The sequence below is a fragment of the Leptinotarsa decemlineata genome, unplaced genomic scaffold (genome assembly GCF_025532065.1).
Source record: "Leptinotarsa decemlineata unplaced genomic scaffold, Ldec_3_MD MMD2_tig00026294_RagTag_RagTag, whole genome shotgun sequence".
NCBI classification, from domain to species: domain Eukaryota; kingdom Metazoa; phylum Arthropoda; class Insecta; order Coleoptera; family Chrysomelidae; genus Leptinotarsa; species Leptinotarsa decemlineata.
The window spans coordinates 13,738,397-13,749,264 of NW_027412674.1; the positions used below are offsets into that span (position 1 = coordinate 13,738,397).

Here is a 10,868-nt window from a genome sequence, read left to right on the forward strand (position 1 = left end):
TAAAAAGGGTGATAATTGAAAGGATTTTTTTTTTGTCTTGACTCTCTTGGGCTCTACCATTGGAACTATTGGATTTTTGTTTCGATATCATAACCACATACCCATGATTCTTCACCAGTTATGACCCATTCAAGCAAATCTGGATCGCCGTTGACGTCATTCAACAATTTCTGAGCGATGCTGAAAAAATTAGCAATGTTGCAAGGAACTTTGCTGTCACATGCTCCATGTCCAATATTCCCAAAAAACTTGCAAAGCACGAACCAACCGATATGCCTGCGTATCAATCAACTTCTCTAATAGTAATTAGACGATTCTCCATAACAATTTTTTTCAGTTTCTCAACATTTTCATCGGTTGTTGATTTGCTGAGGCGTCCAGGGCGAGCGTCGTCATTCAAATATTTTCGACCTTCTGTGAAAAGTCTGTACCACTTGTAAACATTTTCCTTACTCAGAGCTTATTCATAGTATGTCACTGTCAACATTTTGAGTGTTTTTGAGCACCTAAATCCATGTTTTACACAAAATTTGATGCAAATTCTTTGATCCATGTTTTGCGATAGCAGAAAATCTACGATGACGCAAAACACTTCTAACTTTTATGCATCTCACCAAAAAACTAACTACTAAACAGCTGAAACTATGAACATATATTTGAAGCGGGTGTACCAACTCAAAAAAATTTAAATATCGTCTATCGAATGTAGGAAGCCTGCGAAATTTTTGAACAATCACCTCATTTTTTTAATAGTCCACGTATATACTTCACTTTAAAATTCGAAAAGTTCTAATATTTTTCAAAATAGTAATACTAATACTCAAATGTTGATTTTTTTCAGTTATCGAATGGAGCTTGGTGGTACTTCTTTTCGAAAATTGTTGAGTTAATGGATACCGTATTTTTTGTACTGAGGAAAAAACAATCTCAAGTCACATTTCTTCACGTCTACCATCATGCCTGTACAATGTTTTTCTCGTGGGGATATTTGAAATTTTTGCCAGGTAAGAAATACTTATTGCTTGTAACTCTTATTGCTTGTAACTCTTATTGGTTGTAACTCTTATTGCTTGTAACTCTTATTGTTTGTAACTATTATTGCTTGTAACTCTTATTGCTTGTAATTCTTATTGCTTGTAACTCTTATTGCTTGTAACTCTTATTAATTGTGACTCTTATTGATTGTGGCTCTTATTGCTTGTAACTCTTATTGTTTGTAACTCTTATTGCTTGTACCTCTTATTGCTTGTAACTCTTATTGCTTGTAACTCTTATTGCTTGTAACTCTTATTGCATGTAGTTTATTTTCTTAGACTGAAGACACCCAAAGTGGTTGGACACTTAAAGTGGTCCATCATTGTAGCTATTTCTGTCATTCAAAATTGGTTTCTTGTCGTTCGTGTTGTGTTCCAGTATTTCGAATATTTTCGTAGTCTATTCGACACAAACCGCCTCGTGTGTATTTAGGCTGAAGCAGTAATAATAGGGGAGCCCAAGCGGGGATTTCGGGATTTACTAAAGCGCGGCAGATCAATATACAGGGGGATACCTTGTATCCGGTTAAGTACATCCACCAAATATGAGCCCCATATATAAGGCCACTTGTGAGGGATGAAGGATCAGATTAGTAAAAAAAAATTAATCATCAGAAATTCTCGAGCACGTCAGATTAAGGTAGAGTGAGTTAATTACCTGCTAAAAAGTGTATATTCCAGTAATCTGACAATTTGAGAGTGACGTAAAGAAAGGGGAGGGAAGCAAAGTTGTAAAAAAATAACGTCATTTCGACATTCTCGAGCGTAGCTAATTTTTCTTTATTTTGAAGGAAATAATTCAAGGATAACGAAAAATATATAATCTGACTATTTCCACAAGCCGAAATAACAAAAATTCGTCGATAAAGTTTAATGCGTGCAGCTTTGTGATTCCTTATTTCCCTCTCCGAATTTCTATTCCTCTATTCTCTATTCACTTTTTCTCTATCTATTACTCTCTCACTCCGTCCCCACTCTGAATTATGTTGCTATGACGCCATTACAGCTGTTCAGAGACTCGTTCGTGATGAAGATGAAGATGATGATCAATTAATCAATTAATTGATGAATGTAGCCGTTACTAAGTGGTTGGAAATCATAATGGAAAAAAAAAGAGAAATGAAACTTTCTATGTTTTTTACCCCTTTTATTTGTTACTAAAGTTACTGCAGTTTTGTCCTATAAGGACATTTTCAAACTTATACAATATATAAGTTTGAAAATGTCCTTATTGGACGAAACTGCAGTAATGTTAGTTACAAATAAAAGTGGTAGAAAACATAATTTTTTTCTCTTTTCTTCATTAATTGATCAATTGATTATAAAAATTATTTTTTTGAGCATTTTTAAAAAATTATTTTCTTATAAATACAAGTATTCTACTTAAAAAACATACACTTTTTTATTTGCATGCTATTTCCTGAGCTTTTCCATTAATTAAGTTCAATGAATTGAAAAAAATCTAAAAAAATATTGTTTTTGTGAGATTAAGTGAATCCCTCTAGATAATCGTCAGATTATGAGACAGCATGTCTAAAACATAAAGATGGACCATACATATCTTAATCTGACGCGCTTGAGTATTTCAGAATGGCGAATTTTTTTTACATTATAATAATGGCCGCAAGTTTGCGTCAGATCGAAAACGTCAGATTATTGAATGAGAGCTTTTTTTTGTTGCACTTAACACCCCCTTAGAAAATCTGACGCGCTCGATTATTTTTTTTTCTTTTCACTTTCAACCCTTACGTACAACCATTCACATCATGCAAACGATCAGATTAACATAAAAACATTATTAAAAATACTTAGGACATTGATGCTATCAATATCTGACGCGCTGGAGTATGTCCATGCAACAGTATTTTTTTACATATGAATATTCATGAATATTCAAAAGTTGAATGTCATTTGGAAGGTAGAGGTACTGATTAAAGAATGTAGCCGGTAATTTTGAATACTTTGTTTTTTGCGAAAATAATTCTATCATGAGTTCAATCTTTTGTAGTTCACCAGAACATTTTCAAATATTTGGACCCGCTGTTTGATAAAAATAACTGCAAAAATTATTGCTGATTTCCGAACTCTGCCAACATCATAAAAAATCGCTAAAACCTCTCTAGTATTCAACGATAAAAATGAAAACTCAACATTTATACCTTCAAATTAATACAGTACAATTCCCAACAGTTTGAGTCTAATTCCTGAGATCTGGAGTTGAGATTTTTGCAAATAATATAATTATTGATAAGTTAATTATTATTTTAATATGTGTTCAAACGATGGAGAATATGACTCATTGTAAGGTTATAAATAATACCCTCTTTCGAAGTATTGATTTTAAGTTTCATATAAGATGAGCTTATCACATTGAAATATTTTGTGGAACCTACTTCAAGATATTTATAGAACATTATAAATTGAAAATTACTTCTTCAATTCCACTCCATGATATTTTCTGAACACAGTTTCACACATGTCTGCTGTATATTACCAAAAACCTTAACAATGCTAATTTTTCAACAAGCATATAAAAAGTGTTATTGAACAATTCAAATTCCCTGACAGAGAGTATTATATTGTTTATTATATTATATTTCATCAGTTCGGACTTGTCTAATATAATATAAATTGATTTGAAATCCCTGAAAAAAAAATTAAAAAGGATTAACCGAAAATAACAATTCTATTAAACAAAAAACTGAAATTACAAACAAATAACATACAATCAACAACCAAAAAATAAATATAAAAATATTAATAGAAGCTGAAAATTAGAAAAAAAATAAAAAATATTAACAAAAAATGAAAAATAAAAATTGAAAGATTCCAAACCAAGTTGCGTCACAACGTTTCGATTGTTAGTATCCACAATCCTCTTCGGGTGATAACTGGACTCATTTCTTCAAGATTTGACTATTTATAGGTCATTCGAGTGCTTTCACCTATCCTCTCTTCCCTCTTTCTGCTTCATTTGTTTTAGCGGGACATGATCATTTGGCGGGAGTTTGTCGTTTTTCGCTTGATTAGAGGTTTCCATATGTTACGTATAAATGCTATCTTGACTAAATGCGTTGTTGGACAACATATACGCGGCTTCTTTGAATGAATGAACGCAAGATGAGGGACTGCTAATGGGATCGCCACTTTCACCGGTTATAGCTAATATATATATGTAGTGGTTTGAAACTCTGGCTATTGAAGAAGCCCACAAGAAACCCCGAGTCTGGTTGAGATAATATGTTGACGACACCTTCATAATATGGAACCATGGGAATGCAGAACTAGACACTTTCCTGAAGCACATCAACAACGTAGGTCCTTCTATTACTTCCACAATGGAGAAGGAAGTCCACAACGAATTGCTTTTCTTAGACGTATTGGTGAAGAGGGGAAACATCTGTATATCGAAAACCCACTCACACAGGACAGTATCTGAACCAGAACTCCAACCACCATCAATCGAATAAAAGAGGAATCATCAAGACTCTACTAGACCGTGCTTTTGGGGTCTGGTATACAAAGGAAGGACTCGAAAAGGAACTAAGCATCATCAAAAATGACCATCAACGGAATCGTTACTTCAGAGTAACGGTAGAACAGGCTTTTGCTAGGAGACTGCTCCACAAGGAAGAGAAGCCGCCACAACCAGTACTTGTACTCCCCTACATCAGAGGATTATCGGAAAGGATAAGACGAATGGGGTCCAAGTACAACATCAAGACCTGCTTCAGATCTGGGAATACTATCCGTAGCAGCCTCACGAAAACCAAGCCACCAAACGCGGACTGCGATTCCAAGAATTGCATTTACCGGATACCCTGCGAGTGCGGAGAATCATACATCGGTGAAACTAAGAGGCCATTGAAAGTTCGCATTGCTGAGCACAAGAAACACACACAGCGAGGAGAAACCAGCAAATCCGGAATAGCAGAGCATGTTTGGACTTATCAACATAATAACAAGTGGGCTCAAGCTGAAATCATTCACAAAGAGGAACACTGGTTTAGGAGAAAATTCAAAGAAGTCGCGTATATGTTATCCAACAACGCATTTAGTCAAGCTAGCGCAGAGATACGTAACATATGGAAACCTCTAATTAAGCGAAAAACGACCAACTCCCGCCAAACGGTCATCTCCCGCTAAAACCAATGAAGCGGAAAGAGGGAAGAGGTAATAGCTGAAAGCACTCGAATGACCTATAAATAGTCAGATATCGGAGAAATAAGTCCAGTTATCACCTGAAGACGATTGTGGATACTAACAATCGAAACGTCGTGACGTAAATTGTTTTGGAATCTGTTGATTTTTATTTTTCATTTTTTGTTAATACTATTTTTTATTTTTTTTCTTATTTTCAGCTTTTATTATTATTTTTATTCTTTGGTTGTTAATTGAATGTTATTTCTTTGTAATTTCAGTTTTTTGTTCAATAGAATTGTTATTTTCGGTTAATCCCTTTTAATTTTTTTTTCCAAGGATTTCAAATCAATTTATATAATATTAGACAATGAAAGTCCGAACTGATGAAATAGTATTATATTATCAAAAACAAAAAAACTCTTGAATCAAAATCACTGTGTTTTATTGAATGGAGAGAAAATGAAAACTGTTTTCTAGTAATCAGTGATATTTGCATTCACGAGTATACGATATCGATTGTATCATCTGAAATATCAAAAAAAGGAGAATATCCAGAGTTTGCTATTACATCTAATCGGTCCTCTTGTAACAGTTACAAGCAAACAAGTAAATAACATACAAATGCCATTCATTCATGTTGATAAATTGATGTCTTGATAAATAATTTTTTTCCAGGTGAACAAGGTGTCGTCATAGGATTTTTGAACTCTTTAGTACATGTTGTAATGTACTTCTACTATTTCCTGGCAGCTCTAGGTCCTAAATACCAAAAATACTTATGGTGGAAAAAGTATATGACATGGATTCAGCTGGTATGTCGAATATATCTTTTCCCTCTTCATTCCACTAACTCACCAATTCATCTTTTATTTCGTGAACCAAAAAGTTTTGATCCCACATTCTCTATTATGTGTTCATGAAATTTCAAAATGAGTGATTCACGTCTCTCTATTTTCTAAGAATATGTATAAACTGACAATAACTTCTCTACAATACATCTGTCTCTCAACCAATCCTTCTCAATTAGTTTTCCAACCCAGTATGGGGAAGTACGGAACATTTAAAATATCCGCATATTGAGAGATAGTTTCAACTATAACAATTAATTTTTCAGATTCTTGCGTTTTCAAGGATTTCAAAGATACTGAAGATCAGCAGGCAACAAATTTTCTCAATTTCTCTCTACGTCAAAAATTTTCATTTCCACTCAACAGTACATTAACAACCGATGAAAATGACAAAATGGTTTAGACTTTCACGACTGAGGTTTTCAATGTCGTTGCTTTTCGAGTTTGAAAGCCGTGGATATTTGGAATTTCTTCGGAAGAAGTTCGTTCTAAGTTCGTTCCAAGTTTTGATCAAAAAACCGTCGCATAGCTCAAGAATGACGTCAACGGTGATCAAAATTTCCTTAAAAGTGTCATAACTGGTGACGAATCATGGATATATGGTTATGTCATCGAAACCAATCGTCCAATCTCCAATCGTCCCAATGGAAGAGCCCAGAAGAGGCAAGACCAAGACCACGCTCAGTTTGATCATGTTATCAAGGTTTTGCTCAATGTTTTCTTCAACACCTGCAATATTACCTTGAAATGCGCCGCTTGCGAGAAGCAATGCAAAGAAAACTTCCTGGTTTCGTGGAAAAACAATTTATGACTTTTGTACACGATAATGCACCTGCTCACTTGTCATTGCTTGTTCGTAATTTTTGGCCAATACACCGTTATTAAACTTCAGCCGGCGTATTCACCAGACTTGGATCCTTGCGACTGTTTCCTGTTTCCAGGAGTGAAGAGATCCCCTGAAACGACGGCGTTTTGCGACGATTGAGGAAATGAAAACTGAATCGCTGAGAGATCTGAAGGACATACTGCCACAAGTGTATCATATCTGAGGGAGACTACTTCGGAAGTAAAAAAATAGAAGTTGAAGATTAAATAAATATTTTTTGAAAGACAGCGTATGAATAGAAATGTTTAGCTCACTGAGAATTTCAATTTTTTTCTTCAGAAACATTCTTCCTTCGAGGATTTCATTTATTTGCTTTTGAAGTTCAAACAGATCTGAATGAAGTTTCTGGCATCAAAAAACTCTTGTACAATATTCATCACAGAAATGTGAGTGGCTACGTATATACCATACATGACGATAAATCTACTTATTATGTTCGTCAGGTTTCCAGCTTATATAATTTTTAAGAATTTTTCGCAGTTGACTAAACCTTGGAAATTCTTCTTTATTGTAATGATTAACACATATTGTTAATATCTGTTGACAAAGTGAATAGCATATATTTCTGAGTAAAATCATTTCTTATCTCCTTGATGCTAATGTCGGAAATTATCGACAAAATCATTTTCTTCATTCCTGATTAGTAATGTCTACATTATTTCCATTTCAGTAAGACATCTACATGTGAAATAGAGTCTAATCAACAAGTTGAAAACATGATAAATAGAGATAAAAGTCCTAAAAATTTGAGCGATATCTCATTCGATTCGGAATCACCTCTAGAAAAATGTTTTTGAAGGATTTTGGTGAAGATAAAAAAATTGCAAAATTGCACGTAACGAATACCATTTTACCATTATAGTAAGAAGTGAGTTGAGCAAGGTCAACAAACTTCTGAACACGTAACAGCACACCTTGATAATGACAAATGAGATATATATACATATATATATATATATATATATATATATATATATATATATATATATATATATATATATATATATACTTAATACGACCCTGCGATAAAAGTCCATGAAAATTAATTAAATTGTTAATTATGATTTTTTATAACTATTGCAAAATGAAATATCTAAAAATTGTTGATATTGAAATTGTTTTTTTTCAATTGATATTTAGCTATGTCTGTTTCCACATGGAACAATGGCAGTTATTAACATTGGATATGAATTTTTTACTTGTTTATTGAATTGTTTTAAACAAATAGAGAAATTCAATATTTTTGACAATTTTTTTTGCTATTTTGTTGTCTAGAGATAATTATGATTGAGAATTTTTTTTCTTAATTTCATTTTTTGATTGTTTAAAATCGATTTTTTTATATATCGATTGTTTAAATAATTATCTAAGAAATGATTTTGCTTTTAAAAATCATAATTCACACTTTTCAATAGTTTAGCAAAATATTTTTTTTTATTTATTATTCAATTGTTTATTAGTTTAACAATTTGTTGTAAACAAATCTTGACCAGCGTTATATTTTTTTTCTGAAGCAGAAAGGGATTATAAAAACTGCTATATCGGAAATTTCCTCCTCTTTAACGAACTTTTTTCAAAATTGCTTAAATATTAATATTTTTTGAGTTATGAACGAAAAACTAAATATAATTTTTTTAAATCTTATTTTGTCAATAACAATTGTAATTTCTTACCTGCACCAAAATCGTTCAAAAACATTTTTCTAGAGGTGATTCCGAATCGAATGAGCTATCGCTCATATTTTTAGGATCTTTATCTCTATTTTTCATGTTTTTGAACTTGTTGATTAGACTAATATAATATTTATTGATTATGAGATAATTCATTACGGAAATTGTACAATGACACTCTAGTTGAGAGGCTACGTCACTTTTCCTGACATGATGGAGTATTATTAGACAAGTCAAGCATTGTAGTGGTAGTCCCGAAAATCTGAATTATCAACAGTTCAATTATTCTAGTACTTTTGTTATTGTTCAATATTATATGATCTTCTTCTTCTGTATCTTTTGTGTTCATTTCAAATTAAGTCAAAACTTGGGCGAGATAACGATTAACGAGCGATTCCTAGCAATTCCTTCAATAGCAATCCCAAAAATTCTAGTGAAAATACTAACTACTATTACAGAACATATATCAGGTTCAAGAAATTATTTCACAATGAAAAAATATTTCACACGAATGAAAAAACTTGTTTGAAGGTGGTTGACAATGTTTCGTGGTGTATTTCATTTCATGGTGTATTTCACTGAATATTAATTTTTGAATAACTTATTATCGTGCAAAGCGGGTCGATTATTGAATTTTTTTCAACAATATTTTCGCAAAATATACTGAGGTTTTCAGTAGATTTTTGTGTTAGCAACATTTCTATATGAACCATTTCGAAAATTCCATATATTATAAAGGAGTGAGGAACGATAGTATAATTAAAATAGATTCGGCCAGAGGGGGAACGAAACGACTTATCTGAAGAACTAAAATATGGGTATTTTGGCCCATCACCGTATTTTTGTGTTTCCAATATCAGAGAATCTTCTCATTTTCTCATTCTCATTTTCTTTGGATTTCAAAAAATACATTTTCACAGATAATTCCTCTTTCAGTTTCTACCAAACTTCCAGTTTACTATTCATTAACAATAACAATAAATGACAGGTGACACATCTTGCTCCTGCGTCTTGATTTACGAGTATAATACTTTAAAGGGTTATTTCCTCCAATAGAAAATGTACCATTTCATTCTTAACCTCGAATCTGACGCTGTGATGAATATTTTTGAAATGTTTTTTTTTTTATATTTGTGAATCTTTTTTTTTTCAGACCCAGTTCTGTATTATGCTGGCTTACCTCGTCTTCATCATTGCCATGGATTGCAAACTGCCAAAGTCTCTAACATTTTTCTTCGTTGCAAATGTTGTGATTTTCCTTTACCTCTTCAGTGATTTTTACAGAAAGGCCTACAAAAAGAAAATGCCGGTACACAAAGATCTTGGAGACTCGAATGGTGTTTCCAATGGAATTGTGAAGTTCAAAGAACATTAGAATAATTAATTGAATTATATTTATTGTATAGTTGCGTTTTGTGGATTCAGCTGAAATAATATTCCCAGAATTTCTCGAGACGTAGTTGGCACAATTTTAGCTGAATCAACAAATTCTTTTGTGTGAATACCATATTGATTTCTTATTATGAATTCTGTTATGTTTTGTTATTCCTTATACTTACTGCAAGGAATATATATCTGTTTTGTGATATACAGCCCTTGTTGACTTGTGATAATTATTGAGGAATTTGAGAAGATAGGTTCATCTGATTGTTGGTACATAAATATAAGAATTCTGTTGTTTCCCCAATTAAACTTTTATTTTCATTCGTTCATCCATTTTCAAGCAGTGAAGACATCTTTGAAAACAATTATTTTCATAGAATATTCTGAAGTATGGTACATAATTTATCTCTAAAGTAAATAAAATTGCGTTCTATACAATGTTTTTCTGTCTACTAAACTTCATTCGAAATAAAATAGGGTATTCTAACAGGGCCTGTCAAATTAGTTGTTATAGTCTAGTTCACATATACTTTTTTTTGTAACATTTTTCAGCCCTGTTCAAAAATTACGACCGAGGTGTCAGTCGATTCGTATTTTTGCCTAGAAAGTTTAAGGAAAGGTCCAAAAACGCGCCGATAAAAATTACAAAAGTTATAAACAATTAAGTGAAAAAAAATGGGGCTTCAGTTTTTTCTCAATATCTCGTAAAATTTTCAAAATTTTGGAAATTTTAAAAAAGATTTGAAAAGATCAATGAATTTGCGTAAAAAACTCCCGACTCCCGAAACTGTGTCTCGATTATTTATAATTTTTACAGAGTCCTGAAAATAGAGCCAAAAGCGGGTAGTCTGGCTTTCGCGCGCCTTTCGTCACTCTGACATAAAAACAAAAAAAATTATTTAAA

At 32.4% G+C, this 10,868-nt stretch overlaps 1 protein-coding gene across 3 annotated transcripts in view; it reads left to right on the forward strand.

Annotated features, from left to right (window-relative positions):
• LOC111509553 (very long chain fatty acid elongase 7) overlaps nucleotides 1-10,273 on the forward strand; it is a 51,324-nt gene extending 41,051 nt beyond the window's left edge. For all 3 annotated transcript variants that reach the window (XM_074180470.1, XM_074180468.1, XM_074180469.1), the window contains exons 4-6: nucleotides 842-1,004; nucleotides 5,853-5,989; nucleotides 9,735-10,273. In XM_074180470.1, the coding sequence (XP_074036571.1) occupies nucleotides 842-1,004; nucleotides 5,853-5,989; nucleotides 9,735-9,956 (522 nt within the window). In that variant the 3' untranslated portion in view covers nucleotides 9,957-10,273. The remainder of the gene's footprint in view (nucleotides 1-841; nucleotides 1,005-5,852; nucleotides 5,990-9,734) is intronic.
• The last annotated feature ends 595 nt before the right edge of the window (nucleotides 10,274-10,868 follow it).